General features: G+C 59.0%; 1 protein-coding gene across 3 annotated transcripts in view; it reads right to left on the reverse strand.

The window, feature by feature from the left end:
* The window catches only part of MOB2 (MOB kinase activator 2), a 49,898-nt gene that overhangs the window by 5,959 nt on the left and 21,355 nt on the right, over positions 1-22,584 (reverse strand). Inside the window, exons 1-3 of one of the 3 annotated variants that reach the window (XM_067747879.1) lie at positions 10,775-10,950; positions 3,935-4,095; positions 3,096-3,189 (exon numbers count right to left, since the gene is read on the reverse strand). In XM_067747879.1, the coding sequence (XP_067603980.1) occupies positions 3,096-3,189; positions 3,935-4,095; positions 10,775-10,884 (365 nt within the window). In that variant the 5' untranslated portion in view covers positions 10,885-10,950. Of the gene's footprint in view, positions 1-3,095; positions 3,190-3,934; positions 4,096-5,609; positions 5,633-10,774; positions 10,951-22,584 lie in introns of those variants that run through there. The other 2 variants (XM_067747881.1, XM_067747880.1) reach the window with 2 other exon arrangements.

Here is a 22,584-nt window from a genome sequence, read left to right on the forward strand (position 1 = left end):
ACACATTCAAGGGCAGTACTTCTTGATGAATTGACTCTTTTGTAAATAACGCAATCTTCTTCTTTATCCCTAGTTATTTTTTGCTCTGAAGTTTACTTTGGTATTAACATAGCCACTTTAGTTTTCTTCTGATTTGGTATATCTTTGTTGGTATATATTTTCGCATTCTTTCACTTTTAACCTACCAATGTAGGTTAGTGAATTTCTTGGGACTTCCCTGGCGGTCCAGTGGTTAAGACTCCACGCTTCCACTGTAGAGGGCGCAGGTTCGAACCCCTGGTCGGGGAACTAAGATCCCACATGCCACGTGGCACGGCAAAAAAAAAAAAAAAAAAGTGAATTTCTTGTGTACACTGAAATCCATTCTTATGATCTGTCTTGTCACTGGCACGTTCACACCATTGACATTCACTGTAATTACTGATCGGTCTGAATTTAAGTTTACCATCATTTACTATTTGTTCCCTTTGTTTTCACTCCTTGTATTTCCTGCTTTCTTTTGCGTTATTTTTAGTATTTCCTTTTAATTTATCTATTATGATTTTGACTATGTCACTTATGTAACTTTTTTAAGAGATTGCTCAAAGGATTATAAAATGCATATGACCTTTCCATGCTGTACCTGGAGCCAAGAATCACCTCCACAAGTGGAATCACAGAGCCGACCAGCACACAGGGCTCTCTGCTGCCCCAGGACACTACTACTGTCTCAGTGTTCCGTCCACACATGCTGAAGACCCATCAGACAGGGTGATGGGTTTTGCTCACCCACCAGACACGCTTTAAAGAGCTGAAGGAGAGTGGAGCGGCCCATCACATCTCCCGTCTCTTGCTCTCCCCGAAGCCTGCTGTCCCGCCTTCCCTTCTAGCGCCACTTCCTTGCTGTGTGAAGAGCTCCCTGCGCAGCTCTGCTGCTGCGAGTTAACCCTCTTGGGTCCCCCTTCCTCTGAGAAGCGTCTCTATTTTGCCTTCATTCTTGAGGAGCATTACGTGGACCCCCGGGGGGCCGCTCTTTCCCTTCAGTGCCTGAACGGTGTTCTGGAGCCTCCTCCCGCCCCAGCGGGGGAAGGAGAGCCGCAGCCGCCGGCACCGCATCCGCACAGGGGCGGCGCTGCTGGCTCTGATGCTCTGAAGGTGTAGAGCCTCTTCGGCAGTCTGATTATGTGCTTGCGGTGGATGCGCTGGGCTTATGCTGCTTGGAGCTCACTAAGCTTCCTTTGTGTCTTGACCAACCCTGGTAAGTTTTCAGCCATATTTCTTCAAATATGTTTTGGGCATGGCCCTTTCTCCTCTTCTTTTGGGACTCCAACATTAGCCTTTGGTTTCTGTCCTTCAGGCACCAGCAGGGTGGAGAAGGGCCTCTGGCCTGGGCTCAGCCCCACGCCAGGCGCCGGGTGGACCGGATGGTCCTGGGAGAGCAAGTGGCTCTGTGGACCCTGACGGGCCTCCCTTTTCCTATTAAACTAATTCATGTGTTTCCATTCCTTGATCTCAAATGATTCCTAGGAAAGCATTTATATGCATATCAATTCATATAAATCTACAAAAACCCTACAAAGTAGGTTACAGATGAGAAGAATGAACAGTAGAATTCTCCAAATCCCCAGGTTTCCAAGTTTCACATGGCAGAGCCAGCATCTAGACACACATCTGCCTGACACCAAATCCTATGCTCTTTCAAGGAGCCTCTTCTCAAACACATCAATACTGGAAGGGCAGTGGTGCCACGGAGGGGCCCCGGCTTCCCCACTCGCCAGCCCACAGGCCAGCTGTGATGCCGCCTGGTCAGGCACACAGCTGGCAAACGTCCTCCCAGGACGCCACACACATGGCTCTGCAGCGCTGCCCTTGCCCACTTCCAGCTGCTGTGGCCACGTCTGCTCTACAGAGGCCACTCTGTCCCATGCTCTTCTCCTGCCCAAGCTCACCTCAAGCCTGCTCCCAGCACTGCCCACCCAGCACTGCCCCCCCAGCACTGCCCCATCCTCCCTGGGCCATGCCTGGCTGTGGCTATCTGGGGACACACGTGACACCTGAGCATACCATCAATGGGTCTCGCTGGGTGAGTAAGGAGTGAAGAGCAGCTGTCTTCTGCACTTGTGCCCTCTGAAGGGCGGGGGAACTCTACCCTCTGCCTGTGCTGAGGCTTTGGGTGGGCTCTCAGCAAGAGGAGGGCCCACATGTCTGGGCCTGAGCTGGGTCTGCCCGCAGCCTACAGGCAGGGTGAACTCAGGACGGCAGCACTGACGTGTCCACTAGTGGAGGCCCACTGCTCACATGTGCTCCTATCAGCCCCTGGCCTGCAGAGGAGACGTCAGAAAGGAGCTTCTGTGCCCCCGAGCCACACCCCGCCCGGGATGAGCCCCTGCAGACCTGGCCTCTTGCCTGTGGCCTCTTCTGTGGCTTCTGCTACTTGGGCCGGTGGCAAGCTCAGGGCCATGTGGTGGCTCTCCTATCCATGTGGCCTCCAAGAGCTGCCACAGAGGCAGTGGGGTACCCTGGAGCCCCTCAGGGATGCCTGCTTACTGAGGAAACGAATGGCACGTGCTTCCAGAAGAGAACAGCCTGCACCAGGCCTGCAGGACGTCACCTCACGGGAAGGTGCCAAGGCGGCCCAGCCCCACGGACCAGCTCCACGGACCAGCAGCGGGTGGGGTGTGGTAGGGCCGCCTCCACACAGAGCAGGAGCTCTGGGTTAGAGCCATCAGCCGGTAGGGCCAGGAGCCACAGCAGAGAAGCACGCCCTGCTGTCTCAGGAAGCCCAGCGGGCACGTCCTGGGGAAATGTCCTTGCCCCCAGGAACGCGTCCTGTCAGCCCCTGGCTGGCTCCCAGCACCCGTGCCCCGGAGGGACCCACACCACTGGGGTCCCAACCTCTGCAGGGCTCTGCTTCCCGTCGCCCTGCCAGGCCCCGGGCCCGTGAGGACAGGAGGTGCAGCCTGGCGAGGACCCTGCTGAGGAAGGCACTGAGCCACTGGGAGACCTCGAGCGGAGGCCGCGAGCGTGGCGTCTGAGAAGACGGAGTGCAGCGGCCGGGGGCACGGCCACAGCCTGCCCGAGCCCCCAGGACAGGGCCGCACCAGGCAGTGACTCACGTGTTGCACACGGCCATCGTCTGGCACGCCTCCCCCGTGCAGAACTCTGAGATGGTGCTGTACTGGAGGTTGACGTGGTGGAAGAACGTCGTGGCTGGAAGGGAAGAGAAAGGCCGGGCGTGAAAACGACACCGGGGCGCCACTCTGCGTCTGCAGCGTCCTGCAGGCCCGGGGGGACCAGAGCCCCTCTCCTCGGGCCCCTGCTGTGGGGGCTGTGCTTATCTCAGACCAGAGACCGAGGCCCCAGCGCAGCATCATCCTCGGGAGCGGGCGGCACGGACCAGACGGTGCTGAGTGGGGCAGGGTGCCCGAGGACTGAGACAGAGTCCCCTCCACGAGGGGTGGGGCAGCAAACCTCCCACCCCAGCCCCTTGACCACACCCTGCTCTATGGTCACCAGCTGATCGGGGACACCGCTAAGGCAGGCGGCAGCACCAGCTCACGGCCACAAAGCCTACCGCTCTCAGGAGGAGAGCTGGCGCCTTGCCCTGCATGGGGCATCCCACGAACCCTGAGCCTGTCCGGCAGGCGGGGGTGAGTCCGCCACCCTTCCCATAGGCCATGGCCTTCCCGCCACCACAGCACTGCCGGCCTTGCAGCCATGCTCCTGTCCCACGGTGCCCCCCTGGCCCTGGTGTCCTGTCCCCCGGTGCGACCAGGACCTGCACTGAGTCCCCGCATCTGAGGGGACCCTGAGTGCCTGGCAGGGCTGGTCACCCCAGGCCTCGGCTTCCAGCTGACACGGGTGGTTGGGGGGGCGGTGCTGAGCACCAGCTCCGGGGGGTCCTGCGGGAAACGGGGGGCTGCCCTCCTGGCCCTGCCAGCCCGCCCCCACGCACTGTTGCTGGCCAGCCACTCATTGAGGTCGATCTCCCGGGGCAGCACCACCAGCTCCTTGAACCCGAAGTCGGTGATCCTGGACTTGGTGTACTCCGGCTCCAGGTACACCTTCTTCTCCTCGGCGACGGGCTTCTTCCCGTTGGGCTTGGCTTTGGACTTCCTGCAGAGACAAGGGAGCGCGGGGTCACGGCAGATGCAGGCGTGGAGGCTGCGGGCCGGCCCGGGAGACGAGCAATGCCGGGGGACGCCTCGGGTGCTTCTGCTCCTGTGGGCCCAGGCGTGGGAGGAAGCTGCCCTGTGCCCGTGCCCTCCCTTGCCACCGTCAGGGGCCCAGGGCCCAAACCTGGAACCCAGGGCGGGCAGGGAGCTCCGGGACCATCGAAGGGCGTGGGGTGGTGGCCACACCAGCCGGCTCACCTGCCACACGTGACACCGCGGCCCTGCAGCCCCTTTTGGCCCCCACCTGGGCCTGGGGTCCCGCTGCAGGGACACAGGGATGCGCACCACTCGGCCAGGCCGTGAGCCTCTGTGCAGTCCCACCATGCGTCCTGCTGCGCAGATGATCCAGCAGCCCGCCCTTACTGAGCACCCACTGTATGCCGACGCCCCAGGCCACCCCACTGAGGCCTTCTGTCATCACGAGCTCATGGCTCACCCGCCTGACACCTGCCCGCTGGCCTGTGCTCTCTCCCAAGTAGTGCACGGTGCAGGTTCCAGGCAGAGACAGAAGTAGGCGTGAGCAGATGTTACAGAGATTTGATGAAATGGCCACTTTTCACTAAATCTTTCTTGGTCAGGAAAACAGTTCTTTTCCATTAAAAACATGCTGTCACAGAGCACAGGATGGGCCTGTTACGGCTATTTTTACATGCACGAATACGTATTTTTGCAACGACTTTGTTCTCCTACAGCGAGTGTCAGTACCTAACCCGTGAAGCAAAGCTCTTTGGGGCTGAGGGAGCCTCAGCCCCACCTCGGCGGAGAAGGCGGCGGCCCCAGAACCAGCCTCCCGCCAGCTGCCCCCGAGGCCGGAGCCGGGGCCACGGTGTGTGCGGCCCAGGCAGGCCAAGGAGATGGCGCATCCCCTAAGGAGGAAAACTGCCCAACAGAGTGGCCCAGAGCCTGCGGCCGGGACGCCAGCCCGAGTCACCGTGTCTGCCACAGGCTGGAGCCCGAGCTGGGCGAAGTGAGTGGTGTGCCGAGGGGCTGCCTTCCAGGCGCCGCCGCCCCACGTCAGCCAGTGTGGAGCAAGGCTGCTCTCTCCCGCACCTGTAGGCCCACGACGTTTCAAGGTTAAGACTGGGTTCTTGGGCCGGCGTGGGTTGAAAAACTGAAGGAAAAAACCCCTAAGAGCGCGGATTAGTCTCTTGCTTCTTTTACTTGAATGACTGAAATCTTTAGTGGCAGACATCACAATTTCCAGAAAACAAACTGCAAATTAGTCAAACCGTCCTGAGTCTCACTGACCAGAAGAGGCCACTTCCGGCTGTAGACTCTCAAGGAGGGACCACCTGGGACAGAGGATGATCGAGGGAGACTGAGGGCCGGCACAAAGCCCAGTGCGGCCTCCCACCCCAAGGGGCGGCCACAGGCCGGAGGGACGCTGCCTTGCAGGGGAGGGTGGGCGGGCCGAGGACCTGGGCCCGGGGCCCGGGGCTCGCGGCTGAGTCCTACCAGCTCATACCCCCGTGGTCTCCAGTGCCCGCAGAAGGAGAGGCGCTCCCGTCGCTGCCTCCGGCGCCTGGGTGAAAACACTGCGGCCCCGCACAGGGCGCAAACTAGACACCGCCGTCCTCTGTCCCAAGGGCTCTGTGTCCCTCCCACCCCTGCCAGCCCCGCTGAGGCCCACATTTGGCGGCACGGGGGGTGTCACACGGGATGAAAGGTCTGCAGCTCCTGACCTTGCCGTTTTTCCCTTCTGTTTTGAAAAGTTGCTAGTGGTTTATTTAAGAGAAACAGGAAGGAAAAATGCTCCCTGAATGCCAGGGAGATGTTTTCCCTTCAGCTTCTCACAGCAGATCTTTGCCTTAAAAGGCAATGTGTGCCTGGCCTCTGGGTGCAGCGCCGGCAGTGGCCAGTGCTGGGCAGGGGCCACAGTGTCCTGGGGACGGGCCCGGGGGGGCTGGAGCTGGAGCGCGGGTGTGAACACCGCACAAACACAACCACAAGCAGGGGGCACTCTGGGGGTCCCCACGGCGGGCAGGTGGGGCTGTTCACTGGGGACAAGTGTGGGCACGGGCTGTGGGGGCCCTGCAGCCGCTCCCAGTGTACACAGAGGGGGACAGGGCCCCAGAAGGGCTGAGGGCGCCCTGGGCTCCCCGGAGATGGGTGGGTGGGGTGCTTTCCTGACCCTGGGTCTGTGCTGAGCCACGTGCCACCCGTCAGAAAGCCTGCACTCGCTTGGAAGGCCCCCATGTCCACAGCCCCAAGCACACAGGATGCACCTCCAACCTCAAGCCAACTTCTGCTCTGGTCACCCCTGAGTGTCCATCCGCTGGGCAGATTCCCAGCTACAAGCCCGGCCAGGCTTAACCGACCCCCTCGCCTGTGCTCCAAGCGTGTACCTGCCCGTCCCCCACCACAGTGCACACCTGGCCTGGGCCAGCCACCCACTCGGAGCCTCAGTGTCTGGGTGTAGAGGCTGCCGCCACCACACGTGAGGGTGGGATGAGCGGGGGCCTGGGCTGTGAAGCCACTGCCAGACCCGCCTCCTCGCCCCGCGCTCAGGGAACACACGGCAGCAACAGCGGCCGGGTGGCCTTTACATGAGCGACCACGGGCAGAGCGGCAGCAGGAAGCGGCCGTCACGGAGGGGCGTCACGGGGCCTCGGGCACAGGCCTGCTCCAGGGTGCCATTGTGCTGAGGGTGTGGTGTCCTCGTGCCCACACGTCCCTTCCAGGGAGACCGAGAGCCCCTCCGGCTGAGGGCACCCTCCATGTTTGGTTCTCAGAGGGGCGGGGGGGGGGCAGCCCCAGGAGGACCTGGGTTTCTGCTCCGTGCGACAGGCGTAGGGGGCTCTGGGCCATGATCTGTGTGGTCAGAGGCCTCCACCTCCTCGCCCCGCCTCACTCCTCCGTCCGCACCTGCCCTCCTACAACCGACAGGCAGGAGCGCCCCGGGGTCCCCAGGCCCCGCCTCATCACCCAGCACTGGCCTAGGGCCCCCAGACCCAGCACGGCTGGGAACGGCTCTCCTGCCAGGTCGGCCAGCCCGGACCTCTCTGCCCTGTCCTCGAGTCTTCCTTCACACCCTCCCCCAGGAGACGACGGCCATTGACCAGGTGGTGGCAGGACTGAGTGACAAGCCGGCCTGGGGCGAGTCTGGGGACGTGGAAGGGCCTGCCACACCTGAGTGCCACCACCCCAAGTTCTGTCCTTTCTAGAGAGGTGAAGGCTCCTGGCCAAGAAGCTCGGCCCCTTAGAGCACAGAGTTTCAGACGACACATGGTGACCTTGGAAGTGGGACAGGCTGCTGTGTGACATAGCGGCGGCACCCATCCTCGGTCCCTGAGGCCGTGTCGGCAGAGAGGACGGGACTCTCCGCCCAGAGGCACCAGGCTCCTAAACGGGCCCTGTCCAGCCTAGGGCCAGGCACCCTCTTACCAGCTGGGGCTCCCACAAATCCGCAAAAGGGAAGGCTGGGCATGGCCCCGGTGTGGAGGGACAACTGTGGAACCCCTGGGCCGCGGGCAGGAGGGTGGATGCCAGGCCTCAGCCCACCCAGGGTCCACCGCGCCCTCCTGGGAGAAAGAATACGGCTGTGGGCACACGCGGAGAACCCCCCACCCCCGTCTTACTGTGGGCTCCGAGGCCGAGTCCCACCCGGCCGACGCCAAACACCTGGGAGGGGGCGCGGCTCCGCAGGAGACACCTTCTGACCATCTCCCCAGTGGACGCCCACACAGCCTCACCCCTCAGCCTCCCCTGCTCCTGAGGCCTTTACTGCGGCGAGGGGGCAGGGTCCCCACACCCGAGGCGTGGACCCAGCTGGGTCCCTCCGCCAGTGTGCCTGGCCTGGCACATTCCTGTCTACATGACCCCGCCTAAGGTCACTCCGCCCAGTCCCCTGGGATGGCCCCTCGGCTCAGTGTGGCTTGGGCCAGACACAGATGGCCATGCAGCCCAGCCCACCGGGTGAGATGGCTGGAGCGTGTGGGAGGGGTCCAGCCCAAGGAACGTGGATGCACCGCGGGCCCCGCCTGCACACAGCCCCGAGTGCTGGGGTGGGCGGCGGCCGAGGGAACCCACCGAACGCCGAAGGCCCACGCCTCGAGCTCAGTTCACTGTCTCCATCCAAAGGCAACTCGGCTGGCCCAGACTCCAGACCCCAGGCACGGCCACCCCTGGGGGCCACCACAAGGACGCCTTGGTCGGCACGGTCCTGCCCTCCAGGGGGTAGCAAGCAGCTTCCGGGTTTTACAAACAAATGAATCCTCCAGGCATCGTTAGTGCTGGGCAAGGGGCCGGTGGTCTCCAGGCAGAGCCGGCTTGGCTGCAGCCAGTGAGGTGGCGCTGGATCAGGGGACGAGACGGGCAGGTGGGGGAGGCTCCCCTCTCTCCTCAGGGCCCCGCCCACACTGCTGTCCTCCCCCCCAGCCCCCCCAGCCAGTGCCTGGCTCGCAGTGCTCCCCAGATGCTGGCACAGATGCCAGAGCGGCCAAGGTTCTCACCAGGAGGGGGATGCAGGGCAGATTCAGCAGGGGGCACCTGCAGGAAGTCAAGGGAGCCTGGAGGCCTGAAGGAGGGTGGGCAAGTCTGGAGGTGGGGCGGCCTGGAGTCAGCCTTGTGGGACAGAGGGGGTCGAAGGTCTGGGGTGGGGAGTGGGGTTATGAGGCTCCTGCAGATGTGTGAATGTGGACTCAGAGTAAAACACAGATGCCGGGAAGGTCCCACAGGAAGGCCCCATGGAACACTGGGCGGTGCCACAGGTGGTCTTAGAAAGGAGGAGCCCACAAACAGGGATGCCCACCCTCCCAAGCCCCCAAGTTCTATGCAGTGGGACTGGGAAAACCGCACTCTGACACTTAGAGACACCCCCCCACCCCACCCCGCCGCCTGGACCATGTTCTCACCGGTCCTAACTGGCCCTGGTGACCAGCCCCTTCCCAGAGCAGAAACTCAAGAGGCTGAGGGCTGGGAAGACCCCCACAGAACCCCTGTCAGATCCCCACGGGCTGCACGAGGCAGACGCTGTGGAGAGAGACACGCAGGTCACCTCTCGTTTAACAGCCTGGCAGTCAGCACCCAAACAAAGCGCACTTTCACAGTCGCGCGTCCCCTACAAAATAAGAGGCCAGTTGAGAGGGAAGCCACGTCCCCTACAAAATAAGAGGCCCGTTGAGAGGGAAGCCACCGGGGCAGACGAGCGAGGGCTGCAGACACCCGAGACCCACCGTCCATGCACACCAGGTGCTCGGGGCACTGCTCCGTCCAGAACCGCAGCCACGAGGCGGCCACGCTGCTCAGAGCCCGCATCCTCCCCTACCCATGAGCTAATAAGCTGCTCTTCTTCTAACACCTGGCTGGACCGCCACCTTCACTGGGAAGTCTTCTCGGATCCCCCAGGGGGACGGTCTTGGCCTCCTTCTCGCAGACAGCTCAGAGGGCTGGCCCTGCCTTCCTGTCCTCCGTGGAGCCTGTTTCGGCATCCGGGCCCCTCCCACCACGCCATGTGCACACAGGCACGCACCGGCCCCCACTCGCTGTGGGGACGTCACCGTTCCTGATCTGAACCAACGACCTGGAGGGGGCACTGCCAGCTTGCCCCACACCTTTACATCGCAGGGCAGACTCCCCGTGAGTCCTCCCTGGGTGGCAGAGGGCGGCCCCTGTGGGAGAGGAGGGTGCAAACCATAGGAAGCCGGAGACACAGGTCATAGAGCTCACTGCTGGTCCCACCACCAGCCACACTTGGCCCTCACCCCAGACCCTGACCAAGAGGCCTGCTTAGCTTGGTTGCAATTAAAGACAGGATTAGAAAAGCAAAAGATACTTTCACTTAAAAGTTAGGACCCACCCAAATTACAGGCAAATACAAGATTATTACATTGAAGGAAACCTGATTTCAGTCTAAACTGTGACACATCCTGGGTGAGGAGGGACAGCGCTCCTGACCCCGCCAGGAGTCTACCCTGGGCCCCCTCCCCTCCCAGCTGGGCTGAGCAGGGCCCCCCAGTGCTCTCCCGAATGCCTGAAACAGACGCTTCCACCCTGAGACAGAAGAGGCGCTGGAGTTTCTCCAAACCCCTCGCGTGGGACACCGGAGGCTCTGCTGCAGCAGGTCAGAAAAAGAGGTGAGAAAAGAGGTCAGAACCTGCTTTTCTGGTAACGCCCCTACAGCAGACAAGGCCCAGGGCAGTTCTCTAGATAAGGCCGCTGGTGGACAGACTGGTCATCCTGCCCGGGGACCAGAGGCCAGACGCCGGGGGCAGCGAAGGCTCTGTCCAGCAGGCTCGGGAGGGCACGAGGCAGGTCTGCTGCGGTCTGAGACGTGGTTCATCAGAAAGACGGACACCGGTCATGGGCGCCCCCTGTTCTTACCCAGACCCTCTGGGCCAAACACTTCCCTTTCAGGCCCCCCCCACCAAACAGCAGGAAGCACAGGACTCTAGGGAGAACCTCACTCCAAACATAGTTCTGACCATGTCCAGCTGGTTCCCAGGCATCCACAGGTGGGGCCGTGCCTGCCCGGGGCCCACCAGCCCCCCAGTCCCACCGGAGGGGTCTGCACACCACGGCAACTTGACCCAGAGGACAACTACGGCCACTCCTCCCGAGATTGAACCCTGGGGCAGGGACTAGGGACAGTCACACAGCCCTGCCGTCCCTGCCACGTTCACCTGAGCACTTTGCCGACTGCTTGAAGCACCATCTTGCAGCTGAGCCCGGTCTTCGGGGGCTGGCTGAGCAGAGCCCGGTCTGTGGGGACACTGCTGTGGTCTCCCAGCATGATGGGCAGCGCGGAAGCAGGCTGGGAAAGTGGGAGCCCCGGCACCGGCGCTGCTCCCCGCCGCCCTGCCCTCCGAGCAGCCCTGACTCGCCCTGACTCGGAGCCAGCCACGCCAGCCAATGAGGACAGCGGGGGAGGAAGACGGGCTCTGGCCGGGCAGGGACAAACAGCTGCTCCTTTTACAGGCGGAGGCCGGCCAAGTCTGGTTACACGAGGGAGTGTCTCAATCGCCTTTTCAAAGTGGCGCCGTGCGGGCGCAGCGTGGGGCGAGGCCACTGCCGAGGGGACAGGCATAGCCCAGAGAGGACCCGTCAGTGAGGCCCCGCCGTGGCACGAGGGCCCTTCCGATGTGGCCGGGAAAGCTCTCTGAGCAGGCGGGGCTGGGCGGGCGCCCCAGCTGGGCTGCAGGGAACGGCTGACCATGCACCTGCAGAGTGCAGACGCGGGCGTGTGGTGTCTGCATCCACAGCCTTGGGAAGACAAGGCCGGGGCGCCCCAAGCAGGAGCCGAGCTGCCGTAGGCAGTGGGCGGTGGAGATCCCAATGGACACGGCCAGAGGCCTCCCGAGGGGGCACAAGAAGCTGTGTGGCCGAGGCCTCCTTTACAGCTGGGCCACACACAGGAGACCACCAGGGACTGCAGAAGCAAACGTGTGAAAGAGGACGACGCTCTCCGCAGCCCTCATCTCTGGCTGACCATGGGGACAGCTGCCAATGGGGGCAGCACGGCCACGCTTGTCCAGAAGCCCCGTCCAGCGGCAGCACAGCACCCCGGCCTCAGCCCAGGCTTCTGTCCCCGACGCTGTGTCCCACAGAGGGCCCGGCCAACCATCCATCCAGGCTCAGGCCAGCTCTGTGCGGCGGCAACTCCAAAGCCACCGAGAGGACTACCTGACGTGTAGTGGGGCAGGCTGACTGCCCGGGCAAAGCTGGGGACGCCGACAGAGTCCCGGCTGCACGTGAGGACCAGGGCAGGAACCCAGGCACCGCGCTCACCCAGTGAGCGAGTGAGACTTGGAGGCCCTGGGTTGGGAGGACACAGCCTCCGGGCAGTTGGAATAACTGAGCAGAAGGTGCCTCTAGGCTCATCTTGTTATGTTCCCTGCCCTGGTCCCACAACCAGCCACTTCTTCGAGAAGCCCTAGGTCCCTCTATTGGAGAAAATTAAAGAGCGAGACCTGGGACTTCCCTGGTGGTGCAGTGGTTAAGAGTCCACCTGCCAATGCAGGGGACCACGGGTTCGAGCCCTGGTCTGGGAAGATTCCACATGCCGCGGAGCAACTAAGCCCGTGCGCCACAACTACTGACCCTGCGCTCTAGAGCCCGCAAGCCACAACTACTGAGCCCATGTGCCACAACTATGGAAGCCTGCGTACCTAGAGCCCGTGCTCTGCAACAAAGAGAAGCCACTGCAACGAGAAGCCGGTACACCGCAACAAGGAGTAGCCCCCACTCACCCCAACTACAGAAAGCCCATGCACAGCAATGAAGACCCAACACAGCCAAAAATAAATAAATTTTAAAAAATGAATAGATAAAAATAAAGACCGAGAACTGACCTGGTCATCCCACTGCTGCTGGGATGTCGTTTTCCTAGACCCTCTCAGCTGACAGAGCAAGGAGACGGGTGTGCATGCCAATCTATATGTTTACATCCCCACTCACGTGTACACTGCAACCACATTAGGCTAGACGTGAGTTCATCCTGACGCCTCCATCTCTGATCCAACCCCCGGGGATCATTCCGACCTCCCCCACTGATGGTGATAAACCTGGAGGTTCTGAGTGGCTTTGTGAAACCACAGAAGAAGAGGCTCCCGTGCTGTGAAGGCAGCAAAGCCATCGGGCCCAGAACCCTAGTTGAAGGTGCAGGAAAATGTGGTGCACTTAAGAGCAAGTGGGAAAAGCTACAAGGTTGAGTCCAATGAAAATAGAAAAGAATAAGGAAGAGTAATAACTAAAACACTCCAAAAAGACACACACAAAACAGATGAAAACTGTACCTCGATAAACTGGAATTTGAAAACCTCAGAAATAAAGTGATTTAAAGAAAGATTTGAGGGCTTCCCTGGTGGCGCAGTGGTTGAGAGTCCGCCTGCCGATGCAGGGGACACGGGTTCGTGCCCCGGTCCGGGAAGATCCCACATGCAGCAGAGCAGCTAGGCCCGTGAGCCATGGCCGCTGAGCCTGCGTGTCCGGAGCCTGTGCTCCGCAACGGGAGAGGCCACAACGGTGAGAGGCCCGCGTACCGCAAAAAAAAAAAAAAAAAGAAAGATTTGAAAAGAGAGACAAAAGAACTCAAAGTAAGAACCACAAATGAAAGTTCCTGAAATGAAGTCTAGACTAGAAGAAACAGCAAGGCAGTGCCATGGGAAACAGAAGATGGAAGGGGATTTGGCCAACCACTGAGCTGAGGGCCACAGGATGGAGAAGAGCAGCTACAGGAGCTGTGAGCCCAAACAGCTTGTATCCCGTATCCTGAGATGTTGCTAAATTCACCTTTTTTCTTTAGCTCTAGCAGACTTTTTGCAGTTTCCTATAATTTTATAAGTATATATGACCCTGTTATTTCCCAAACAAACTACCTCTTCCTTTCCAATACTTATACCTTTTATTTCTTTTTCTTCTTCTTCTCTCTCTCTCTCTCTCTCTTTTTTTTGCCTCATGGCACAGCTAAGACCATCAGCACAGTGCTGAACAGAAGTCGTGAGAGACAGCATCCTTGCCTGGTTCCTGATCGTAGGGCAAGATGTTCAGTCTAGTCTTTCAATTGAACATTTGATATGAGCTCTAGATTTTTTCCGGGTGCCCTTTACCACTTGAGAACATTCCCTTCTATTCCTGGTTTGCTGATTGCTTACGTGAATATTTTGTCACGCACTGTTTCTACATCTAATTGAGATTTTTTTCTCCTTTATTCTGTTAATGTGGTGAATTATACTGACTGATTTTCAAAGGTCAGCTAAGCTTAGACTTCTGGGAAAACATCCTCTCTGGGTTATGACCTGTTATTCTTTTTATGTATTTTTGCCGGATTCGCTTTGCTAATGCTTTCTTAGGGAGTTTTACACCTGTGTTCACGGAGGACAGTGCTCTGCAATTGTCCTTTTCTTGTTAGGTTCTTGTCTTATTTTAGCCTCACTGAATTAGTTAGGTAGTATTTCCTCCTCTATGTTCTGAAAAAGCATGTGTAAGAATGTCTGCAGTTTCCCAGTGAGGGGTGCTCTTGGTGTCTTGTGGGTGGAGGCCCCACACAAAGACCCGTCCTGCCCCAGCATCGACAGTGCTGTGCAGGCGGCAGACACTCCGCGAGGGGCGTGCAGCTCACGTGCTCCCGCGCCCACGAGGCCTCCACACAGTTACACGGCTGCTTCTCCACCTGCTCCTGGGCCAGCATCACCAGCATCACCTGGGAGCCTGTCGGAAATGCCAGTTCTCAGGCTCACCAGCCCGGTTGACCGGAAACTCTGCAGAAAAGCCGGGATGTGGGTGAAGAAGCTCTCCAGGCGAACCTGACACGCGCGACGCTCTAAGGACACCTGCTGAGGGCGGTGTGAGCACCAAGCACATCCCACCTGGAGAGCCAACCCTGCATGACAGGAGCACCAGACACGACGTAACTCAGAAGATGCAAGAGGAAGGGGAGCGGCAGGGGTTTCCAGCTAATTTCAACACTGCTCCTGTGAGGGAACCAAGAGACAACAGCCAAAAGACGGCGGGACTGAGGGCTTCACAAAGGCAGCTGCTTGAAAAAACAAACATTTCTAAATACTCTTCATTGTAGCAAAACACACGACATAAAATTTACTACTGCAACCGTTTCTAGGCGCACGGCTCAGGGGCATAAAGTATATTATTCACTGCTGTGCAGCCACCCCCCATCCGCCTCCAGAACTTCTCCACCCTCCCAAATGGACACTGTCCCCGTTAAATACTCACTCCCCTCCCCTCCCCCAGCCCCGGGTCCCACCGTCTACTTCCCGTCTCTATGGATGGGACTCCTCTAGGGACCTCACGTGAGTGGAGTCACACAGGATTTGTCCTTCTGTTTCTGGCTTATTTCACTGAGCATAATGTCCCCAAGGCTCATCCATGTTGTAGCCTGTGCACCTTTTAAACCAGAAAGCCCTAAAACTGCCAGTTGGGACGTCTACTCCCAGTAGAGAGGGAGTAATGAGGACTGGTTTTTACCTCCTGCTTCAAACAACAGGACACTGGACAAATGTATGACAGTTTTCAAGACACTGGACGTCAGGCAACAGAGCGCGGTGATCCCTGCAAGACGGGAACCGGCGAGGGGACGCTGCAGTGGCCTGCTCCCGCCTGGATGGATCAGCATGGTAGGAAGGGGACCCAGGAGGGCCCCGAGGGATCCCAGCTGAGGCGTCTCAGCGGGGAGTCTGAGAGGCCAAACAGCCAGAGGTCAGGGGGCAGCGCCCCAGGGGGACAGGACACTGAGCGGAAAGCGCTGCAGGGAGAGCTCGGCAGACGTGCTGAGGGGCCCCGTGGGGTCCCTGGCTGAGCTCGGGACAGGGCACATGTACAAGGAACTGCTGCGGGAGGGACAAGCCACCCAGAAGGATCTGCAGGACCCTCCTCAAGGTTCGCATGGGCCCAAAAAGAGCTCCTTCCCCACCAGCCAGAGTGGCACCAGGTGGAGACCTCCAGAGGTCCTGTGTCAGTGGTGAGAAAAACCAGCCTGAAATGAAACATCGCCATAATCCCACCAACACAGAACAAACACAAGAACTGAAAAGACTCAATCGTTTCCAACTGAGTCCAAGGAACACAGACACACAAAAACAACCAGCACCGAACAAGGCAAAGACCCCAAGGCCTTGCATCCAACCTCAGGAAAGGAGGAGAACAATCCATTACTAGGAATCAAAGCAGTCGATCAAAAAGGACCCCAAAATGGCTCAATGACACAGTCAGAAGACAGTGGTGTTAAAACGTCACCATGACTGTATCCCATCTGTTCCAGAGACAAGAGAAACACTGGACACGTGATAAGGAGATTTAAAAAAAAAAACGTGGTTTTTTTTTTTGAAGATCTAAATTGAACTTGTAGATATGGAAACTAAAATATCTGAGACAAAAGGTACCCTGGGGACGTCCCTGGGGGCGCAGTGGTTAAGAATCTGCCTGCCAACGCAGGGGACACGGGTTCGAGCCCTGGTCCAGGAAATCCCACATGCCGTGGAGCAGCTAAGCCTGTGTGCCACAACTGCTGAAGCCTACGCACCTAGAGCCCGTGCTCCGCAACGAGAAGCCACCGCAATGAGAAGCCCGTGCACCACAACCAAGAGTAGCCTATGCTCGCCGCAACTAGAGGAAGCCCGCGCACAGCAACGAAGACCCAACTCAGCCAAAAATAGAATAAATAAATAAATTTATTAAAAAAAAACTGGGGGAAAAACTAGCGTTTTTAAAAACAAAATAAAGTGGTGTGTGTGTGTATCTGTATGTGTGTGAGTCATGTATACATGTGTGTACATGCGAATGGGTATGAATGCGTGAGTTGTGTGTGTGTCTATGCGAGCGTGTGTTGTGTGTGCTGTGAGTGGATGTGTGTACTTACAAGCATGTGTGTGAGGTATGTGCATCTATGTGGGTAAGTCTGTGTTGTGAGTGTATGTGCGTGTTTATGAGCACACGTGTGAGTTGCGAGTACAGCTGCCGGGCAATGGTGCCCTTTCTTCCCACCCTTCCTCCCCTGGCCACCCCCAGTGCCCCTGCCCCCCACCCCAGGCTTGCCCCGCCGGCCCCTGACGGTACCGTGAACAAGCTCATGCAGCCGGGGGCCACGGCCCTCCCACTCCTTCACAGGTACGTGGCTGGTGTCAGAATGCGTCTCTCCTCGCCCTCCCAGTTGCACCTCTTTTACACGCGTGAGCTCCAGTAAAGGAGGCAGACACAGACTCAGGTGCTCACGTCCACCCAGGCACCCTGCCTGCCTGCCCCTGACCCCTCCAGGAGGCCAGCCCCAGACACGCAGAAAGGGCCATGTGCCAAACTGGGAATTCTGTTCGGAAGCAGCGGGAACGAACGCTCAGTCCTTGCACGTAACAGAGCAAGTCGCCAAGGGCACAGTCCACGGAAGGTGACGGGGAGCTGGACAGCATCAACAGTAACAATGTTTGTACCCCAAGAGACACTAGTAAGAAAACGGAAAGACAAGCCACAGCCTGGGAGAGGAGGTCTGCAAATCACACACTGATACAGGACTTCTGTCCCCAACAGACAAAGCGCTCTCAAAATGCAACAACTGAAAAATGGACAAGAGACTGTAATAGACATTTCCCCAGAGAAGCTACACCCCACACCCACCAGGATGGCCGAAGTCCGACCACGGAGGCTAACAAGGGCTGAGCGGGACGTGCAGAAACCAGAGCCGCTGGAGGGGGTGGAGAGGACAGGGCGAAAGTCTTCCAGAGCCTCACATGCCCTTCCCCAGCCACCCAGCAACTCTTCTCCTTTCTGCAGCAAGGACGAAGGCGTCGGGCACACGAAGACACCGTCAGTGCCCACAGCAGCGCGATTCATGATCTGCGAACACGTGGGGAACAGCGGAAATGGCCTCCGGCTGAGCCAACTGTCTTATTTGTGAAAGAGCCCACTTCTCAGCCACAAAAGGAAGAAAGTGCAGCTACGCACAGCACCTGGGTGAGCCTCAAAGCAGCAGGCTCAGAAGGGGCAGACCCCACACGCCAGACGCTCGGGGAGCCCTCTAGACGGATTTTAGCCAGAACAGAAGGCAGGAGGCAGGTCAGTGGTTGCCAAGGCCCAAGGGGGTGTTGAGGGGACATCCAGTGTTCTATACTGTCCCTGTGGGTGGTCAGAGGCTACGCACCTCTGTTGAAATTCAACAAAGCTTACATTTTAGATTCAGTGGAATGTAAATTACACCTCGTAAAAGCTGACCAGAGGCAAACACACCAACAAGAGAGCAGGACTCCTGCTGGCGCACCAGCAGCTGAGTCCCGCAGGCCTGCGGAGAGCGAAAGAAGCCACCGCCCCAGGGCCACTGGCACGGGATTCCATTCACAGAACACCCAAGGGCAACCAGGTGCCAGATGTCAGGCGAGGACAGGAGGGTCGCAGGGCCTCTGCGTGCTGCCTCCTTGCCGGTTCTGTGACATGGGCAGGGCGTGGTGCGCTAACCTGAAACCCGCGCACACACGTGCACTCGGAGTTGTGCTTTCTCTGCATGTGTTATGTTGCAATGAATGATTCACTTTAGAAACACAGGAAAGAAAAAGAAGACAACCGTGTTGGGATGTCTTATTTCTACACTGGACGGCACTTACCGGGCTGACTACCACTTTCTCAACTCCTTTTTGTAGGACTGATCCATTTCATGGTAACAAATAGCTTCGTCTATGTTTTCAAAAATGAAAAAGTAGGCAAAGGTTTTAGGGGACTGGAACGGCCACACAGAGGCTATCTTCTCACGGGCCTGCCCTGTCTCTCTCCTCAGCACCTGGAGCGCACCGGCCTACAGACAGTGTCCGCCCCTCCCCCCGCAGGCTCCTGAGCCCATCCCCCACTGCCACCCACCCACGCTGGGGCCACATCCAGATGCCCCAAAGAGCCTAGCCAGCTCGTGCCCTGGAGTATGGGAAAACTGCTGGGGTAAAGTCACTGTTCTCATGAGTGGAAAGGTCCCGGGGAGTGACTGAAAAAGGTGCTTCTGTGACTTCAGTCAGAAGTGCTGGGACGTCTTGCCAATGTTGCAGCCAATGCTACCCCATGGCGTCGCCACTCCGCGGGGTCACCACTCCATGGGGTAACCACGCTGGATCTCAGAGGGGAAAACTAGAGTTCCACTCCAAGAAACCAGCTTGGGACCAACGGAAGAGCACTCAGGACACACGCGGCAGTGGTGGGAGAGGCAGGAGTGGAAGGGTTTCTGCAGCGACACTCTCTGGTGCAGGGACAGAGGTCTTCATCCCACACCACCCAGGGGACAGAGGAGGAAGGAGAAGCCCCTCCCACAGAGGGCTGAGGCCATCTCCTCACCTCCCCCTGCTTGCGAGTGGACCTGCTACATCCCGAGGCGGGTGGCAAGAGCCTCGCTCTGCTTCCCGAGACCGCGCTGGCCCGGGAGCCCCGTGCACATGCACCAGCAACGACAGACAGGAAATGACCTCCCGGAATCCCAACTCCTGGGCCTCGGTGCCCCAACTCCATTCCTGTGGCCTCCCCGAGGGCTCCGATGACTTCCCCAGCTCCGATGACTTCTCACTTGAACCCTGACGTCCCCATCCTGCAGTGGAGGAAACGGAGGCACAGCCGAGGCAAAGTCCAGATCTGACGCAGGCCACCTGCTCCAGACCCTCTGCTCTTAACACCAACCCCCTCCCCCGAGGGGACAGGCACCTCTGGAAGGGAAGGAAGCTTATTTCTATGCCTGGCTAAAGCTCAGCTGCCCCGGCAGAGCGCAGGGCCCTCAGCGGCTCGTCACAAACAGCCCAGGCAGCTGCTCAGGAGGCAGGTGGGTGAGTCCGACTTGCAAGGGCCGGATCCGCGCCTCCCTCTCAGCCCTGCTCGGCAGAGGAAGCGGCTGCAGTTAGAAGCCCCGAAACCACCACCGCTCCCAGGAAACTGCCACCACGCCTCATACCAGAGAGGAGAAAGGGCTGCTGTACCTTCTCCCCTCCGGTGTGAGAAAGCCCCTGCTGGGCTCGCCCCTTCCCAGCCTGAGTGCGGCTAGGTCTGCTGGCGCTGGGGGAGAACGGGGCCGGGCTCCGGCCCATCGCCCTCCAGGGCTAACCCTACATCCCTCACACACCTGTCCAACACCCCTGCACAGCACCCTGTGGGGTCAGGGTGGAGGTCAAGCGCCGACCTGGAGCCCGGCTGCCAGGGTAAGCGTGGAAACGCCCAGATGCTGGAGCAGGGCGGAGGCCAGGCAGGAAGAGCGCCTGGAAAGGGAAGAGGGGAGGCAGGCTGCACCCCTGCAGGGCTCAGGGCCAGGAGAGCAGCACAAAGTTACAAGGCAGAGAAATGCCCCACACGTCATGGTGGCATTTCAGGTTCAAGTCCAGCCAAATGCCACCCAGTGGGAGTGGCTGGTGGAGCCTAGTCGGTCTGCTGGGCCCCTGGCCACCACCGACCACAGGGGCGCCCAGACTGCACAGTAGCCACGTCTGACCCCTGCAGCGCTGGCTGCCAGACGAGCAGACGCAGAGCCAGGTGGTGACCAGCGAGGGCCTGGGGGCACCAGGAGCAACGCTCCCCAGTGCGCTCCACGCCCACAGAGAGGCCAGCTCATGGCCAGGGACTGGGACACTGTTGCCCCCCCCGCCCAGTCTTCACAAGCCAAGCTGGCACGGAGCCCAGGCCGCCTAAGTAAAGGGTGATAAAGGGTGATGTGGGTCCTGCCAAGTCGCCCCGCCCTCCCCGCTGGTATAAAAGGCTCGGAGGCAAGATTTAGCCCAGGCTCAGTCCACAGGAAGGAGGCTCAGAGTGCACGCAGAAGGGAGACGCCTGCGCCTGTCCCCGCACAGGCCTGTCCCGGCAGGCACTCCGGCACCAACACTGGGAATCTCCCCCAACCAAAACACTAAAATCCAATCAAGAAACAGTCTTTCCTGAGAAAAACGTCAGAGAGAGATGGAAGAGGTCCACTGCACATGGAAGGGCTGTAGGAAGTTTCCAGAGAGGGAAGGACCCCAAGAGAGGTCAGGCTAGGAGCCCAGTGGAGGCGGAGAATGAGTTCCTGCCCACAGCCCCCCACCCGCGGGCCCCAGGCTGTCCCCTCACCACCGCCAGGAACGCCACCCGTCAGGGGTCCGGGGAGAACTCGCGGCGACTGTCAGAGCTGCAGACCTGAAGACGTCCACACGCCCCACATGAGCATAAGATGCGCTGAGCCAGCTGAGCAGCTTCACGGCATGCTTACAAACCTGGCCGCGCCTGGGTCACGGCACTCAGAAGGCCGTGAGGGTCAACGATCATCAAAGAGCTCCAGCCACCCTGCCGGGCTGGTGTCCTGCGTTGTCCACTTCCCACTGCGGCCATCAGGCCTGGTGAGGGCCTGGACCTGGGGGTTTTATATGGGAGAAACAAGGGGACGCAGTCGGTCACACAGGAGAAGGAGGAGACTCTTCCTCTGGACACCCGGCTCACCAAGGTCAAAGGGCGGCCGGCAGTCAAGCAGTCCCCATGGCATATTCGCCTCCGACTGGAGATCTGTTTTCTTCTCTAAATTAGAGGGAAGGCATCCGACGTGGGAGTGTCAGAAAGTCAGAGGAAAGCCAGAGCGAGATATGCTGCAGCCCAGACCTCAGATTCCTCCAGGGGAGGCCCGGCTGGCAGGAGGGCAGCGCTCAGGCCAGAGGAGCCGCAGGGGAGAGGCGCTCGCGGGACAGGGGTGCAGACGGCAGCGCCCACCACTGCAAGTTGGCGCCGCCACACAACAGAGTCTGCCCTGCAATCGAGAGAAGGAGCTGCCGCATGGCTGCCGGTGACCACAGAGCAGAGGCAGAACCGGTCCAGAAAGCAGAGGAGCGGCAGGAGGGCACGGGGAGGCAGTGCCTCGAAGGGAACGCCATTGCCAACGAGAATCCATCCTCATCGAGGGGCGCACTTCAACTCGGAGGACGCCGTGGAACGTAAATTACACCTCAACACCACTCATATTACTCGCGCACACACGTGCGCACACACACACGCTTTTCCAACGCAATCCCGTAACTTCGGAGACAAGAGCGGGGCTGATCGCTACCAAGACAGGCCTAGAGGATGTCCAGCCTGTGACCTGCGCCTGCCAGGTGAACACAAAGGTGTTCACAAAGGTGGTTGCCTGCGCCCAGGGTCCAGGTGACCGACGTCATCAGAACTCACTTCATGATGAAATACAGGATTATGGGTGAGCTTCCCTCCACTGGTCATGCCTTTTCCCAAAAAATGTCTTTAAAAAGTAAGCACTGCACGTAGGATGAGGAAGGACGGAAAGATGCTGGGGGAGCAACGTGGCCACGCGTGTCTGCGAGCTGACAGCCACCCCAGGCACGGCACGCCGACCACACGGAGTTAGGTTTAATGTGGCGTGTCTAAAAACTGAAGCCAGGGATTATTAATGGGGAAAATTAAGAATACAGACATCCCTGACTTAAGGTTCGAGTTGTGATTTTTTTGACTTGACGACAGTGCAAAGGGAAATCACGTTCAGTAGAAACTGTACTTGGAATTTGGCATTTTGGCCTTTTCCCAGCAGTGAGGCCGGGCAGCAGTGCAGCCCCCAGTCAGCCCGCGATCACAAGGGTGAACCTGGCCCACAACCATTCTGGACCTACACAACCATCTGGTTTTCACTTTCAGTACAATATTCAATCAATTACACGAGACATTCAACACTTTATTACACGACAGGCTTTGTGTGAGATGATCTGGCCCAACTGTAAGCTAATTTGTGTGTTCTGAGCACGTTTAAGGTAGGCGAGGAGGTCAGGTGTATTGAATGCATTTTCAACTTTCAATATTTTCAACTTAGGATGGGTTTGTCAGGATGTAGTTCCCATGGTAAGTTGAGGGAGAGCTGTATAAGGACAGGCCCCAAACAAGAATAGGATTGGATCCAACGCCTCGGAAGTAACCTGAACCACCCTCAGTATTTTCTGAGTGGGTTCCTGACAGGGAGCCCGGAATGAAAGTCTCAGCCGGGGCTCTTCAGCTGCAGCCCCTCCCTGCACCC

This window comes from Pseudorca crassidens, chromosome 9 (assembly GCF_039906515.1).
Source record: "Pseudorca crassidens isolate mPseCra1 chromosome 9, mPseCra1.hap1, whole genome shotgun sequence".
NCBI lineage: Eukaryota > Metazoa > Chordata > Mammalia > Artiodactyla > Delphinidae > Pseudorca > Pseudorca crassidens.